The 17,957-nt window shown below is 45.2% G+C and overlaps 1 protein-coding gene across 5 annotated transcripts in view; it reads left to right on the forward strand.

The window, feature by feature from the left end:
- The window catches only part of ldlrad3 (low density lipoprotein receptor class A domain containing 3), a 143,764-nt gene that overhangs the window by 20,708 nt on the left and 105,099 nt on the right, over nucleotides 1-17,957 (forward strand). For 2 of the 5 annotated variants that reach the window (XM_078548844.1, XM_078548845.1), the window contains exon 1: nucleotides 15,243-15,674. The exons of 2 other annotated variants lie outside the window; for them this stretch is intronic. In XM_078548844.1, coding sequence (XP_078404970.1) covers nucleotides 15,458-15,674 — 217 coding nt within the window. In that variant the 5' untranslated portion in view covers nucleotides 15,243-15,457. Of the gene's footprint in view, nucleotides 1-15,240; nucleotides 15,675-17,957 lie in introns of those variants that run through there. One more of the 5 variants, XM_078548846.1, reaches the window with a different exon arrangement.

Raw genomic sequence — 17,957 nt, forward strand, 5'->3', positions numbered from 1 at the left:
TCTGCATCTATTTCTGTGAATTTACAGTATTTCTTATTTTCACATCTGGAAGTTTGCAAAAGCAGAGCTTAGAGATGTTGATTTCAGAAGACATTTGATGAAACTGTCAGGTAAGGGAGGAGATCTTGTGGCACAGTAGGTAGTGCCCCTACCTCTGTGCCAGAAGTTCCAGGTTCGAGTCCCACTCTAGGGCTTGATGGAAGGTGCAGTCATAACATGTCTGAACAGGTTGATTGTTAATCTGCACATCCTCCCAACATGCTGATGTCAGGTAATAAGAGTGGGAGAGACCCATAGTCAGCCTTACTTGATACGGAGTGGTGCCCCTCAAGCTATAGCCTCAACCTTCAGGCTAGCAAGCTGTTGCAGAAAAAACAAGCTACGAAAAACAGATCTGAGAATGTACTTTTCCGCCTTGTGTGCCTCTAGATGTGGGAAGTCTTCTAAGTCTAAGTCGGACAAGGCACGACACAATAGATTAAATAGACTTCAGGGGAAAGAAGAGAGCTATAAGAATTGATTTATTTTAGCTCAATAGAAAACTGTCAGGCATTGTGTACATAAAATGGGCTGAGTCCCTCAGAAAATGGTAATTGTAATGGAAACAGGAGATGATTGGCACATCGGAAAATGGCAGCAGGAGAGGATTGGCACATCATCAGGAAATTTTGTGCTAGATGGCCGGTTTATTTGCCAAGTGTCTGAGAATATTTACCAGTGGATGCAAGTACATTTTTCAAATGAAGCCTCAAAAGGCATTTTTCCCCATTTGTACATGCAAAGGGCTGAACACTGTTTCAGCTGTGGGCCTTGCACTTCTGTGCAGGATTTTTTATCAACATGGTGTGCAGTGAATTTCTGAAGCTGAATGTGTACGCAACATTTTCTTTGCTTGATGTTCCTGGTTTATGCCTGTAAAATGGGAAAGGCATCTTAGAATATCTAGGCTGCTCACTTTAATGTTTGTTATGGTGAGAGCCTCTCTTTAATGTTTCTGCTAATGAAGTTCCCTCTTTTGGATAGTTTTCACAGTGGACACCGTTATTAATGGTTTCAGATAATATGGTTCTCTCTTTGAGAGACAAACTTCATTCCGAATCTAATCAGAACCCTGGTCAGTGACCCCTTGGATCTGAAAAATTGGACTTTCAGCTCCCGCTGGAGGTTCCCAGAAGAGTTACTCTAGGAGCAAATCCTTCCATTTCATGCCTGATTAAAAGCTAAGTAGCATGTGAGACTACAGTGCTGTGGTAAAGGGTTTTGGATGGAGGTTTGATGTGGCTTTGCTTGTTCAATGCTATAATTATAGAATTGAGTCAGTCTCTAGAAATGTGATATTGGAGAAGCTAATGTTTTAATACAGTGTGACGAGGGGTGTTGGAGGGTCTGTGTGGATTGCTCAAGTTAGTTGGAAGTGGAAATGAACTGGTGACATGTTGCAATTCTTCCTTTAAACCACATTAAAGTGATTTTAGAATCAGAATCATTGAATGGTTACAGCACACAAGGAGGCCATTCAGCCCATCAAGCCCATGCCAGGTCTCCGCAAGAGTAATTCAGTTCGTCGCAACCCCACACCCACCTTTTTCCCTGTAGCCCTGCAAACGTTATGATCCAATTAACCCCATATATACTATCCTCCAGTCTGAAAAACAACCATTCACCACTAACCTGTTTCCTGTCACTCAGCCAGCTTTGCATTTTTAAGTTTTTTTTCTGGAGTCCTTGAGTCCAGCAGTGCCATTTCTGCAGCCAAAATCAAAACTAAAATTAGCAATATCCAACTACCTAAAAAAAAGTGATTTTGTATATTGTATACTTTATTCCTACATTTCTGGGACTGGAAAGCTGTTTGCTCCCCTCGTGATGTTGGCCTTTGTTGCACTGCACTGTGTGACAAAGTGACTTGCCAGTTACTTGTGATTCTCTCTGAGACTGTGAAATCTTGACAGCCAAAGAGTGAAGCTGAGATACAGCATTTCTCCATGGGAAGGGAGAGCAGGAAGCCAGAGGGAGAGTCACCTAAGCACTGATCTCTTTAAATGTCCCAGTGGCCAGTTCCAGAGAGTTAACAGTGGAAGAGTGAGAGGTTTTGAGAGGGTGTGGCAGTGGGTGGTGGTTATATCTGGGAGGTGGTTATTTATCCTGGAGAGGAGAGTGTGTAATGGTATTTGAGGTGATGTGCCTTACCTTTGACTAGCTGTGGTCCAGGTGACATACGAGACATGGGAACAATGAGAACTGGGTAAGCGAACTTCATTAGCACTGAGATAAAAGCAAAAAACTGCGGATGCTGGAAATCCAAAACAAAAACAAAAGTACCTGGAAAAACTCAGCAAGTCTGGCAGCATATGCGGAGAGGAACACAGTTAACGTTTCGAGTTCGAATGACCCTTCAACAGAACTAAGTAAAAATAGAAGAGAGCTGAAATATAAAACAAAAACAGAATTACCTGGAAAAACTCAGCAGGTCTGGCAGCATCGGCGGAGAAGAAATCAGTTAACGTTTCGAGCCTTCATGGCCCTTTGGCAGAACTGAAGCATAATTAGGAGAAGGGAGAAATATAAACTGGTTTAAGGGGGGGGGGGGGGGGGGAGGGGTGGGGGGGGGAGGGGGGGGAGAAGAGAAGTTGAGGGTGTGGTGATTGTGGAGATAAGCAGTGATAGGAGCAGATAATCAACAGACAAAAGGATCAAAGAAGTGTTGAAGGTGGTGATATTTGTCTAAGAAAAGTGCTAATTAAGAATGGAAGACAGGATACTCAAAGTACAGCTCTAGTGGGGGTGGGGTGGACAGACTAACAAGGTTTTAGTTTTAGATTTAAAAATAATGGAAATAGGTGGGGAAAGAAGAATCTATATAAATTATTGAAAAAAAAAAGGGGGGGGTGGGGGGAGAAACGGGGTGGGGATGGGGGGAGGGGGAGTTTAAGATCTAAAGTTGTTGAATTCAATATTCAGCCCGGAAGGCTGTAAAGTGCCTAGTCGGAAGATGAGGTGCTGTTTCTCCAGTTTGCGTTGGGCTTCACTGGAACAATGCAGCAAGCCAAGGACAGACATGTGGGCAAGAGAACAGGGTGGAGTGTTAAAATGGCAAGCGACAGGGAGGTTTGGGTCTTTCTTGCGGACAGACCGCAGGTGTTCCGCAAAACGGTCGCCCAGTTTGCGTTTGGTCTCTTCAATGTAGAGGAGACCGCATTGGGAGCAACGAATGCAGTAGACTAAGTTAGGGGAAATGCAAGTGAAATGCTGCTTCACTTGAAAGGAGTGTTTGGGCCCTTGGACGGTGAGGAGAAAGGAAGTGAAGGGGCAGGTGTTGCATCTTCTGCGTGGGCATGGGGAGGTGCCATAAGTGGGGGTTGAGGAGTAGGGGGTGATGGAGGAGTGGACCAGGGTGTCCCTGAGGGAACAATCCCTACGGAATGCCGTCAGGGGGGATGAAGGGAAGATGTGTTTGGTGGTGGCATCATGCTGGAGTTGGCGGAAATGGCGGAGGATGATCCTTTGAATCCGGAGGCTGGTGGGGTGATAAGTGAGGACAAGGGGGACCCCATCATGTTTCTGGGAAGGAGGAGAAGGCATGAGGGAGGATGTGCGGGATATGGGCCGGACACAGTTGAGGGCCCTGTCAACGACCGTGGATGGAAAACCTCGGTTAAGGAAGAAGGAGGACATGTCAGAGGAGCTGTTTTTGAAGGTAGAGTCATCAGAACAGATGCGACGGAGGCGAAGGAACTGAGAGAATATAAGCTGGTTTAAGGGGGGGGTGGGACAAGTAGAAATATAAGCTGGTTTAAGGGGGGGGTGGGACAAGTAGAGCCGGATAGAGGGCCAGTGATAGGTGGAGATAACCAAAAGATGTCACAGACAAAAGGACAAAGAGGTATTGAAGGTGTTGATATTATCAAAGGAATGTGCTAATTAAGGGTAGAAAGCAGGACAAGCAAGGTACAGATAGCCCTAGTGGGGGTGGGGTGGGGTGAAGGAATTGAAAAAGGCTAAAAGGTAGAGATAAAACAATGGATGGAAATACATTTAAAAATAATGGAAATAGGTGGGAAAAGAAAAATCTATATAAATTATTGGAAAAAAAAAGGGGGGGATCGGAAAGGGGGTGGGGATGGAGGAGAGAGTTCATGATCTACAATTGTTGAACTCAATATTCAGTCCGGAAGGCTGTAAAGTGCCTAGTTGGAAGATGAGGTGCTGTTCCTCCAGTTTGCGTTGAGCTTCACTGAAACAATGCAGCAGGCCAAGGATGGACATGTGGGCATGAGAGCAGGGTGGAGTGTTGAAATGGCAAGTGACAGGGAGGTCTGGGTAATGCTTGCGGACAAACCGAAGGTGTTCTGCAAAGCGATCACCCAGTCTGCGTTTGGTCTCTCCAATGTAGAGGAAACTGCATTGGGAGCAACGAATGCAGTAGACTAAATTGAGGGAAGTGCAGGTGAAATGTTGCTGTCCACCCTGCTCTCATGCCCACATGTCTGTCCTTGGCTTGCTGCATTGTTCCAGTGAAGCTCAATGCAAACTAGAAGAACAGCACCTCACCTTCCGACTAGGCACTTTACAGCCTTCCGGACTGAATATTGAGTTCAATAATTTTAGATCACGAACTCTCTCCTCTATCCCCACCCCTTTCCGATCCCCCTTTTTTTTCCAATAATTTATATAGATTTTTCTTTTCCCACCTATTTCCATTATTTTTAAATGTATTTCCATCCATTGTTTTATCTCTACCTTTTAGCCTTTTTCGATTCCTTCACCCCACCCCCACTAGGGCTATCTGTACCTTGCTTGTCCTGCTTTCTACCCTTAATTAGCACATTCCTTAGATAATATCACCACCTTCAACACCTCTTTGTCCTTTTGTCTGTGACATCCTTTGGTTCTCTCCACCTATCACTGGCCCTCTATCCAGCTCTACTTGTCCCACCCCGCTTAAACCAGCTTATATTTCACATCTCTTCTATTTTTACTTAGTTCTATTGAAGGGTCATTCGGACTTGAAAAGTTAACTGTGTTCCTCTCCGCAGATGCTGCCAGACTTACTGAGTTTTTCCAGGTATTTTTGTTTTTGTTCATTAGCAGTGAACCTGGCTTGATAGTTAAGAAGTGTGAGCAGATTTTACACACACCGCCTGGTTTACAATCAGGCTTAAAAAGTGTGAGCGGGGTCCAGTGTACAATCCGTGGAATTACCTGTACAGATTTTACACACAAAAGAATATTATAGAGGCGATGGCAGGCTACACAAATCAAACAGTTATATACTAAAATAAAAGCAAAAAACTGCGGATGCTGGAAATCCAAAAAGAAAAACAAAAATAAAAATACCTGGAAAAACTCAGCAGGTCTGACAGCATCTGTGGAGAGGAACACAGTTAACGTTTTGAGTCCATATGACTCTTCAACAGAACTAAGGAAAAATATTTCACCTCTTTTCTATTTTTCCTTAGTTCTGTTGAAGAGTCATACGGACTCGAAACGTTAACTGTGTTCCTCTCCGCAGATGCTGTCAGACCTGCTGATTTTCTCCAGGTATTTTTATTTTTGTTTTTGTTTTGTAAACAATTATATACTATGTGATGATAGGGCTGAATGCACCTGAAGCTTCAACTGAAGGTACAATTTCAGGTGATATTTGGGGTTGTAAATGGCACTTTATAGCCTCCCAGCCTCTGGTGATAAGTGCCTTAACTGAGTGTGAGGGGCGATGTCTGTAAGTGGCTCAGTTGCACCCTTAGAACAGAACTGATGGCTTCTTTTACCTTTTCTGATCTGGTGAGGTGGTTAAACTTTTTTCCTGAAGTTTGAGTTGCCATGTATAGAATCATTCCATTGGCACTCACTGCTGTACCCTGCCCATCCCATTGGTCCTGCTCATTGGTGCTGCTCTCCTTTGGAGCCTGTATTGCTTTAAACCAAACAGGGCATCTCTCTGGTGTCTAAATTCCAATCAAGGCATTTCGTTAAATCATGGGGAAACCTACAATCTCTACAGCTTGCCTGATAGTCTAACTTACTTGCTCCAGAATTTAATATGTGCTGTCCGCTTTAAGCTACTGCAGACTTTTAAATCCCAAAGCAGCAAAGAAGACCCCATCCCCTTCCCAGGCCGGGATTTTCCAGCCCCACCGTGGCTGGGGTATGTGGTGGGCCAGCCAAAAGTCTATTGACTTTCATCGGGATCGGACGATCGCAGTGGCGGGCAGGGCTGGAAAATCCTGGTCAGGCTGAGTCAGAAGTGTTAGTGCTGCTGAGAGTTTACATTGGTTATTAAAAGTAGAGGCTGCAATAGGGCCCATCCTACTTTGGGTGAGCAGAGTAGTGCTTTAATCTAAATGGAAAATCGGGAACTGGTTTGGTTTTTGGAGGGCAATTTCCTGTGTTTGCTGTTTATGTGAAATCATGAGAGTGCCCCTCTAACTTTATTGCCTCAGTGAAAATCCCCCCCTATATTTCTTGAACTCTTTAAAGAAAACAAATGTTAGAAACATAAATATTTATTTTCCACTAAAAATGTTGATCTCAGTCAATTATTAAAATTAATTCTGAGTTTTGAATGGAGCACAGATCTGATTTTCTTGATGGTGCCTATGCTCCTGTAAATCATTGTTTAAAGTTGGAGCTGGGGTGGGGCGGGGGGATCAAGCCCTTCCCCAGAAGGGGGAAAATTAAAGGAGGATGAGTTATTGGAACATTGGCAGAGCTTTGGGAGTCATCTGCCAGCTATCTATTTAGCCAAGGGATAGGTACAGCGTTTAGGGAGATGAGTTGGTGGTGGGATGGATGGGTGGTTGAAGTAAAATAGCTTGAAATAGGACAGGAGGTAAAAGTGGAGAGGATACAGAATTCATTGAAGATTGCAGAACCCAATAACAAGCACATTTCACATTCTGGAGCCCAGTGAGGAGAGGGACTGGGCCCACTAATCATGACACTGTTGAGCAGTGAGAATGAGTCAGTTAGCTGTTAATACATTTAGTACAAGAAGTCCTTGATCTTTTGAGATAAAAACAAATTTACATTAACACAGCTGCCAAACTCCAAAGCAGCTAAAGATTAAAAAAAAAATCAAATAAATGATAAAAAAAAATAATTCTCATGAAATTCTACATACTGAGTAACCATTACCCTCCTGAATGAATAAGGACTGCACACGGTGTGTAACCCCATACCTTGAAGATGAAAAGATACTCCAAATAGTGTGTAACTCTTCTATTAAATGAATAGGGACCTCCACATCGTAAAATTATCCTGCAAATAATTAGATGCTCCACAGTGAGTAACTGTTAAACTCTGGTTCTCATTAATTCATGAGATGTCAGTTCAACATTTTACATTAGTTATCAAAAGTCCTTCAACCTTAGTTATATACTGGATTAATGTGTGGTAAACAAGAGTCTATCAGCCCTATCCCAATACAAGCCTGTATAACAACTCCTGATTTATAGTGGCAGTGATCAACCACTTTCCATAACACATGTACCTTCCTATGCAGTTGGTAAAATAACAAATTAATATAATAAAATGGCCCAAGATGCTTCACAGGAGCATTATAAAGCAAAATTAGACTCTGAGCTACGTAAGACCATATTAGGTCAAATGGCCAAAAGCTTGATCAAAAAGGTAGGTTTTAGGGAGTGTCTTAAAATAAGAAAGAGAGGTAGAGAGCCAGAGAGGTTTAGGGATGGAATTCCAGAGCTAAGGGCCTAGGCAGCTGAAATCACGGCTCCAATGGTGGAGTGATTAAAATCGGGGATGTTTAAGAGGCTGGAATCAGATGAGCGCAGATATCTCAAGAGTGTTGTGGGGCTGGAGGAGATTACAGAGATAGGGAAGGGCCAGGCCAGAGAGAGATTCAAAAACAAGGATGATGATTTAAAAGTTTGAGTTGTTGCTTGACCGGGAGCCAAAGTAGGTCAGCAAGCACAGGGCTGAAGAGTGAATGGGATTTTATGCAAGTTGGGATATGGGCAGCAGACTTTTGGGTGACCTTCTTTGGATCATTAAACAGTTGATTATAAATCCACTCCTGGGACACATGGCCTGGGCTCAGCTGCTTCTTCCTTTCTCCTGCAGTGACAAATAGCAAGAACTTTTTTCCTCTATAGTCATATTATTGCCCATACATGTGGCTTTTACAAATCACTTAAATCAAGTTTTAGCTCATGGTTGTTAGGTCTTTAACCTTGTTGAGTATCTATGATGCTTAGATCCATGAACAGATTCTCAAACATAGGGGACTCAGTCTTAAATCCTCTTCCATTATCTAACTCATCCCTTTTACATAGTGGTCAACCATCTTCCATATTAAGCATATCTACCAAAATGTTGAAAATGTTAAACTTCTGCTTCCTGTATGGTTTGCTTAAGATGCTCCATGCAGAGGCACGCACAGCTTTCTAAGACTAACTACATTTTACCCATATTGCTATACTTTATTCTATCTTTATTCTTGCATTAACTATCCTGCCTTGGTTCAGTAAAAAGCTGCTAAAGAGAACATATATTTCCAGCGGTAACCCCGCTGAATGAATAGGGACTCCACACAGTGTGTAGTCATGTTTTGCTGAAAGAATAGGGACTCCATACAGTGTGCAGCCCATACTCTGTTGAATGAATAGGGACTGTATACAGTGTGTAGCCCATTCTCTGTCGAATGAATGGGGACTGTATACAGTGTGCAGCCCATACTCTGTCGAATGAATAGGGACTGTATACAGTGTGCAGCCCATACTCTGTCGAATGAATAGGGACTGTATACAGTGTGCAGCCCAAAATCTGTCGAATGAATAGGGACTGTATACAGTGTGCAGCCCATACTCTGTCGAATGAATAGGGACTGTATACAGTGTGCAGCCCATACTCTGCTGAATGAATAGGGACTCCGTACAGTGTGCAGCCCATACTCTGTCGAATGAATAGGGACTGTATACAGTGTGCAGCCCATACTCTGTCGAATGAATAGGGACTCCGTACAGTGTGCAGTCCATACTCTGCTGAATGAATAGGGACTCCGCTCAGTGAGTAACCCTTACCTCCTACCCCTAACCCAGTTTTGGAGTATCATTCAGAATTACTCCACCCAAGGTGGTGCATGACCCAGAGACATGCAAGATGTAGGAAATTGTAAAAACTTCCCTAAATTCATGTTGGTATGGAGTGCTCTGGAAGGGAGGAGGAGTCAGTTGTGTAGACAGCAGCAAGGCTGCTGACAAATGAGGTAGATGGTGCATTTCATTATTTCACAGGCCCTAAGAATCATTAATGCAGCTTTAATGATGACTCTCACCAATTACTTGTGAACAGGTAGCTGAGCCCATGTAAAGGAAGGCACTTTGCTCAAATGCACTTTGACTCAATTTATATATTGCAATCCACTTCCCTAGCGGTTGGTGACTAATGTGTGATAGATGGATCTGTAACAACCGAGACTCCAAATTATCAAGGAAATAGCATTTTGTTCAGGCATAATATGATTATTATCAGCCCTGAGATTACTAGCTACAGCCTGTAATGAGTAGCTCGGGGCTGGCAGTGACTATAAATGACACACAAAGAGATGGTGTGCCTAATACTGTATTTTAGTAATTGGCCACTTGGAACTGTGACAGGGCTTTTGGGCCATTTGTATTGTGTGGAAAAGATGTGGCAGCGTAATTTATTTCTGCAGTTTAATGCTGAGCAAAACCTGACCTCCTCGAGGGCCCTCAGTGTAAAGCCCATATTTCCCCAGGTTCTATATAGGATAAAGTCCAGGGGTAGCTAGTGGGAGAAGCAGTGAAGTGATTTACTCCAGTGTGGAGGGCTAAATCACAAGTCAGCCCAACCCACATTACCTGAGCCAGTACACACCTCCAAGTCTTTGGCCATAGAAGAAAATGGGCTCAACCCAAACTGGCAGCCCATTTTACACTGTCTCTCCCTTTTCCTTTTCCCAGTTTGCGCCACTGGCAAAGCCCAATTTGTTCCCCTGGGTGTCTGGTTTTCATTTTAGAGGTTCATAGCCCAGATTGTTCAGCCCAGGATTGACAACTCTGTAGTTATTCAGTCTGCTGTTGAGCTATAATGTCCAAGATGGTTCCAGGTTTAACCCCGAGGCTGTGGTGTATGAGCTGATCTTGGGCAGATTGGCAGTAGATGAACATTCAGAAAAAGGTAAAAAAAACATTGTGATGCCCCATTCAGTTTGCAGTGTGACGTCACATGCTGTTCAGCCACACTATCTCCTCAAATCCCTTTGATCAATTCAGGGGAAAACTTTGAGAAGTTCCTCTCCAACTGCCTAAGGAGACTGCAGAAACCCATAACGCCTTAAAGTCCCATCGAACTCACAGTCTCCCCTCTACAGCTTGTCAAATATGGTGTAATCTGTAGATCATTTGGTAGCTTGTTGCAGAGGGTATGGATGGTCTGAAAAAAATACTTCCTGATGTCAAGCCAAAGTTTTTGTCAATGGATTTTTTAGACAACCGTCTAGCTTTGCCATCCCTATCCATTTCAAATAAACTAACTATCTGATTCCTGGATTTATTTTTTAAAAAACTTCAATCATATCCCTTCTAAGCTGCATTCCTCTGAAGTAAATAATAGTTCTGCTCCGCTCTATGAAAATGAAAAGTTGGGGACTTCCAATTAGCCTCAGTGGCTCTGGGATGATGTGTAGCAAATTGGCCAAGGTTCCTGCTCTAGAAACCCCTGCTCAAGATGTCTTTGTGTTCACTGGGTGACAGCAAGTTTATGCTTGCTCGTAATGCCACTCTCCCACAATCAAATGTCCTGCTAACACACACATATGCACGGTCACCAGCACCTATGGAATCACCATGTGGCAAAAAAGTAGATGCCTTCAAATGAGGAAAGGAAAAAACTTAAAAACAAGTGATGCAAAGGTGAAACCTGTTTGAAAGGACTAGGATTTGGGTTGTGAGCTGGGAACAGTGCTTCCTTCATTGCAAAATTGACTGCACTTTGTAAAGTGCTTCAGAGGTTGTAAAGTGCTTTAAGACATCCTGAGATTTTGAAAAATGTTATGTAAGTGAGAGTTTTTTCTTTTGTTTCCACTTTATAATCTTTTCTACATAAGAACTCCATTTACCTGCAGTCACTTGTTGATCTGTGTTCTGAGAGTATGTTTTTAACATAACCTGCTGGATATAGGTTAGAGGTCTAGATCTAGGTCTAGGTCCATTTAAAGGTCATTACACTGTGGTTGAGCTGGTTCTTAAGTTTACAGTGATGCGACTTGACTGATGTTGGAACATCTCCAGGTGGTGCTGCAGCGTAATAGTCTTTAGAAAAGTATCTCAAGTGTTACTTATTTGTGTCTTCCTGGCTGACATTCACCCCTGAATTAACATCATCAAAAAAAATAAGCTTAATTGGTATTCATTTCATTGCTATGTGTGGGATCTTGCTGTATACTAATTGGCAGCCACATTTCCCTTTTGGACTATCCTTCAAAAGTGTTTAGTTGGCTGTGAAGTGCCTTTGGAGGTCCTGAGAACGTGAGACACATCACACTCTTTCTCAAACTTTGGTGCCTCTTTTTAGGACATTCACATAAAGCCCTTTTGGTTAGGATCTCTCCAGCCCTGAGCCGAGCCTGCACTGGGTTTAAAAGTTGTGCACTGTGCCATTGATTGACCCTGGCATTATCTCCTCCCAACAGTGAACACGGGGCAGGAAATGGTCACACTACAAAATAGTCTCACTGCAAGGACTGCTTCAGCCAATCCTCTTGAGAGGAATTCTCTTTCATTTTTGCAGCACAAAAGCCACAGGCCAGTACAGAGCCTCAGAGTGCTGTTCGAGGCACATCAAAAGTACAAAAACACTGACCAAGTTACATATCTAAAGACTATATCTGAGATGGCCACAGTGCCTAAGATAGCAGGCACACAGGACTGTTCAAAACATCATATGCTAAGTCTCATCAGTCATGCGTCTAAAGTACTACTTGATGTCATTAGGCAGAGAGTCACCTCCTGTGTGAACAGAGAAGAAGCTGAGGAACAGTTTGGCTTAATTCCTGGAAAGGGTACAACTGACACTATGCTTGTGCTCAGAAATCTTATGGAGCAATGTGAAAATAAGGAGGAAGCGCAGCTTTGATTCATGTTCAATGACTATACCAAAGCTTTTGCCTTTTTCTAGCATTATGTGCTATGGAGGACACTTAAAGACTTTGGTATACCCAAACGTCTTATGTAGCTAATATAAAAGTAATACAGAAATGCTTCAGGGCTCGTCAGAGTTGGTGATGAACATACAAACCAATTCCAATTTGAGAAGGGAGTCAGGCAGCGGTGTCTTCTGTCACACATGCTGCTTCAAGCTGTGGGAGAGAAGATCTTGAGGATGGTGTAGGAAGATTTATAAGAGAGACGTGACTGCATCATAGGAGGTTGTAGCATATGCAGACGACACTACACTCATAGCCAGAACAAAGGAAGAGTTAGAGACTGTGGCAGGCCCAGTCAAAAGACACAGGGAGTCATTTGGAATGAACATAAATGAGGCAAAGACCAACATTATGGCTCTAAATGACAATGGAAAGGTCAAGATTTGGAAGCACTGAGATTGAGGCAGTGGACAAATTCAGGTACCTTGGTTCAATGATAAACACCTAAAGTTTCATCCAAGAATGAAATACAAGTTGGAGCAACTACGGTAAGAGACGTGAGTGTCTTAAATGGTGCCTGGGAGTCCAAAAGCATTAGCGTGAAGCTCAAAAAATTTCTGGTATAGTCACTGGTCTGGAGTGTTGCACTCTATGGATGTGAGAGTTGGACCCTGAGGAAAGAGGATGGGAGGAGGATAACAGCTTTTGAAATGTGCGGATGATGAAGGATGGACAGAAAGACAAATGAGCGGATTAGATCGAGAGTAGAAGCTCAAAAGGTTGCTAAGTACAGTTAGAGAAAGATAGCCAAGTTCGGACACTGGATGCCCTGGCAACAATTTTTGAAGTGGAAATTTGAGAGTAAAAACAGAAGAGGAAGAAGAAAATTTGGATGGGGGGATAAAGCAGGACAAATCCACCCCAGCCAATTACCACCCCATCAGTCTCCTCTGCATCATCAGTAAAGTAATGGAAGGGGTCATCAACAGTGCTATCAAGCAGCACTTACTTAGCAATAACCTGCTCACTGATGCCCAGTTTGGGTTCCGCCAGGGCCACTCAGCTCCTGACCTCAGCCTTGGTTCAAACATGGACAAAAGAGCTGAACTCCCGAGGTGAGGTGACAGTGACTGCCCCTGACATCAAGGCCGCATTTGACCGAGTGTGGCATCAAGGAGCCCTCGCAAAACTGGAGTCAATGGGAATCGGGGGAAAACTTCCCACTGGTTGCAATCATACTTAGCACAAAGGAAGATGGTTGTGGTTGTTGGAGGTCAGTCATCTCAGCTGCAGGACATCACTGCAGGAGTTCCTCAGGGCAGTGTCCAAGGCCCAACCATCTTCAGCTGCTTCATTAATGACCTTTCCTCCATCATAAAGTCAGAAGATAAGTGTATGAAGGAATGTAGAGTAAATGGGGTTGAAGTACAGACAAATCACGTCCAACCTGAATGGTATAACAGGATCGAGGACTGAATTACCTACTCCTGTTCCTGTTTTCCAAAAGTATGACTAAAAGCTCGGTCAGAGCGGTACGTTTTAAAGAGTTTCTTAAAGGAGGAGAAAGGGTGGAGAAACATTTGAGGTTTTGAGGTGTCGAGAGGAAATTCCAAGAGAGCCCAAATGGCTGCAGGTAGGGCTGCCAATGGTAGGGCAAATGGAATGGGGGTTACACATGAGGCCAGAATTGGAGGAGCACAGAGCTCTTGAAGAGTTGTGAGGCTAGAGGATGTTATGGTGATAGGGAGGGGTGAAGCCATGGAGGGATTTGAACATGAGGGTGAGAATTTTAAATTTGAGGCATTCGTGCCAATGTAGATCCACCAGCATAGGAATGATGGGTGGATGGGGCTTAGTGTGAGTTTGGATATGGACAGTAGAGAGTTGGATGAGCTCATGTTCATGGAACGTTGAGGATAAGAGATCAGCCAGGACAGCATTGGAATAGTCAGGCCTGGAGGTTGCCAAAAACATGGATCAGAGTTTGAGCAGCAGATGGGCTGAGGCGGTGGCAGAGACAGGCGATTTTACAGAGGTGGAAATAAGGAGCCCAAGGCGGGGGAGGATACGGAGACAGAAGCTCAACTCCGCCAAACAGGATGCTGAGGTTGCAAATGGTCATGTTTAACCTGAAACTACTTGGGAGGAGGATGGAATCAATGTCAGCGTTTGGGATAAGGTCTAAGATAATAGCTTAAGTTTAACTGGAGGAAACTGAGGCTGATAACACAAAGGTCGAGGCATATCTGGCCCAAACCCTCTAATGTACCATACATGGACATGAGCAGTCAGTGTATCATGCTTAATTTTTTAAACCTTCTTTTAATGCTTGTTGATATACTTTTGCTGGGGTTTTCTGCGCCTGCTGGCATTGGGCGTGCTCAGTGGTATGAGCGACAATATGGCACGATCAGTTTTACGACGGCGTTAAACCAGTTTAAGATCGTCTGCTCAGCCCGCCGATGGCAGGCTGCGTTTCCCGCCATCGGATGTCGGGAACCTAATTGTAATCTGCCTATCAATATTAGGCCAGCCCGCTGGAATCATGTCACACCCCCTCCCACCGCGCCCCCCCCCCCCCCCTCTGCTGGATCGCCACCCACGTCGGCGGGAAAGCACACCGACGTGTTTCACAAGAGCAAATAAGAGGCATGCACTTAGCGGGCTGCACTTTGAGGGGAACTCGGAGGTGAATACACAATAACGTTGTAGGCTGCCCTGAGGTTGAGGCAACTTTGGGGGTGGGGGGGTGCTAGAGCTGCCCTGTGGTTGAAGGTAGAGCACAAGCATTTAGGTGGGGGGTAGGGTGGGCGAGTGAAGCGGCCACGCATTAGGGACACCTTGTATAAAGTGACCATTTCTCTGCAGCTGAGACAGTTCAGACGAGCCATTGTTATGATTGGAGTCGGTACTCTAACTTATCTGCAGAGGCATCAAAATGACACCAAGTGCTCTAGAGCTTTTCACTCCTCAGACACAGACTGCAAAGTAATGAGTGTTTTAGTGGACTGTAGAACAGTTGGACGACTGGGCACGTTGTACAATCTCCTTGCTAAAGCTGGACATGGAGCAGTCACTGGTGGAGGTGCCTTTCATTCCTGCAGATGATCAAGAACCAATGTTGCCAAAGACTGCACATGTCTAGGGAACTGGTTGGTCACATCTGCCAGCTACTGCAGGAGTTGGCATCACGGGGACATGGAGGGCATCCATTGCCAGTGGCCGTGAAAGTGACTGCGGTGCTCAATTTCTATGCCAGTGGCTCTTTTCAGGGCTCCACAGATGACCTCTGTGGGATATCACTAGCCTCCAGCCACAAATGCATCCATGAGGTCATGGATGCCATCATCGCAAGGCCACATAACTCTGTGCATTTCACCTGGGACCAGGAGAGCTAGGATGCTAGAGCAATTAGATTTGCCCAGATCTCAGGTTTCCCACAGATGTAGGGTGCCATCGACTGCACTCAGGTGGCACTCAGATCTCTGCCGCAACACGCGGTCAACTATGTCAACCGCAAGGGCTTCATTCGCTGAATGTGCAGGTATGTACACTATTTCCAGGGAGTGTGCATGACTCCTACATTCTCAGTTGGTCACAGATCCCTGAAGTCTTCTAGAGTCCACAGAAGTTGCAGGGTTGGTTCCTAGGGGGCAAGGGTTACCTGCAGAGACTCTGGCTGATGACACCTGTGCGGCGGCCTCAGAAGGTAAAATGAGGCTCATGCTGCAACTCGCAACTTAGTGGAGCAGACCATTGAGATGCTGAAAATGAGGTTCCGGTGTCTGGACCGGTCTGGTGGAGCCCTGCAATACAGCCCACAGAGAGTGTCACGCATCATCATCTCCTGCTGCGCCCATTACAACCTGGTGCTGCAACGGGGAGAGGAGCTGGCTGAGGAGGAGATGGAAGTCTCCTCCGATGAGGAGGACACCAACTGGGATGAGGGCGAGGAGGTCCTTGAAGGCTACGATGATGGGCATGAGGTCCTCGCAGTGGCCAAATGAGGCAGGCGCTCAGGAAGGAGGCCCTCATAACTACTAGATTTATGGAGGATGATGATGACATGCAGTGAGGAGACACCATTGATCCTCACATTGCATCTATGAATGTTTGACTCCAGTCTGGCTGTGGGCAGTTCACTTGCGCTCTGTGATCAGGGTCATATAGCAACACAGCCATGAAACTTTAAAAGCATCTGATCATTTGTCCACCTTCAACACCTGAGCCCTTCAGGAGCACAGCGTCACTGGTCACAGATGCTGATGAAATGGGGCCAGCCCCATTTTAAAGGTGCTGAGAGCACACACAGAGAATGAGAGAACTCTGTGACACCTGCCCACGACATTCCGGCAGCAATGACAAGCACCATCGAGGTGCAGGCATCAGTAATGTGTCCAGGGAGTGTGAGGCCGGACCATCACTTTAGTCTGAAGGCTGCACAAAGCACAGGGAAGAGGCCCTGGACTGAGACACCTGCCTTTGTCTTGTGCAGAAAGGATTTACATCTGAATGACATGAGCACTGCTCCTCAGAACAAGGAGCCATAGGCAGGGAGACATTCTTGGGTGTTTACTGACAGAAGTGAACATTATGTACAAGTGATTAAGGCCCATGCACAGGCTGTTCAACTGCATCTTCTTTCCCTCCGTGCCGTTAAGCACAGAGCGGAGGGGTTTCCTGTACGGGCTGCTGCTGCACACCCTTCATGTCCTTGCCCTCTCCTGCTGCCCAGACACGCCCTGGTGTGCCTTGTTGCTGTCCGGTGGCGGAGGTTCCCAGTCAGGAGCTCTCTACACGAGAGTCCACCCCCTTTCCATCGGGGACCTGGGGTGGAGGGTGTTGCACGCCGCAGTCCCATACAATCATAGGTTGCGTCAGTTCACAGACTCCCAAGATGCCTGCGTCTTTTGTGGCCTTGTGGGGTCCGTGGACCACTCTTATATAGGTTGCTATAGGCTGCACCCTCTTTTTAGTTGCTTGAAAAACCATTTGCTTCTGTTTTGTTTGCATTTCAGTCCCACACTCCTGATCTATGGGCACCTGGAGGCAGGGGGAGACGGGTGGGGGGAGGAGGGGGCGCGGAACAGGACTTCCTCATGATCCTGCTCCTGGGCCTGGCCAAGTTGGCCAATAACAGGTCCAGGCAGCGGGAGATCGAGGGGGTCGTCCGGCCGGACTGTTTGCCCCTCTTTTGCGGCTACGTTCGCGGCCGGGTATCCCTGGAGAGGGAGCACGCGGTGTCTGCCGGCACCGTCGAGGCCTTCCGTGCCCGATGGGCACCGCGGGCACTGGGGTGTTTTATTGACCCCCTTAATCACATTTTGGTTTAATGTTTGTAAGTTCCCTTTAAATTTTGTCTTTTGTTTTTGCAGTTTCCCTTTAAGGGGCTGCCTTTTAATTTGTCCCCTGATTTGTTAATTTAGTTTATTTGGTTGGACTCGAAACAGTTACATCTTCTTAACTTTACTAACCCTGCATCTCCATCTTGGTGCTCCCCCCGACATCCACAGCAAAGGTGGAGGCAGCCTGCTGACTGCTACTGTCTGTGATGGCCTTTTTTAAATTATTATTCATTCACGGGATGTGGGTGTCGCTGGTGAGGTCAGCATTTATTGCCTATCCCTAATTGCCCTTGTTCAGAGGGCATTTGAGAGTCAACCACATTGCTGTGGGTCTGGAGTCACATGTAGGCCACATGGAGTCACAGACAAGGACAATAGCGAACCAGATGGGTTTTTATGAAAATTGGCAATGGTTTCATGGTCATCATCAGACTTTTAATTTCAAATTTTTATGGAATTAAAATTCCACCATCTGCCATGGT

Source organism: Cetorhinus maximus, chromosome 9, assembly GCF_964194155.1.
Source record: "Cetorhinus maximus chromosome 9, sCetMax3.hap1.1, whole genome shotgun sequence".
Classification (NCBI taxonomy): domain Eukaryota; kingdom Metazoa; phylum Chordata; class Chondrichthyes; order Lamniformes; family Cetorhinidae; genus Cetorhinus; species Cetorhinus maximus.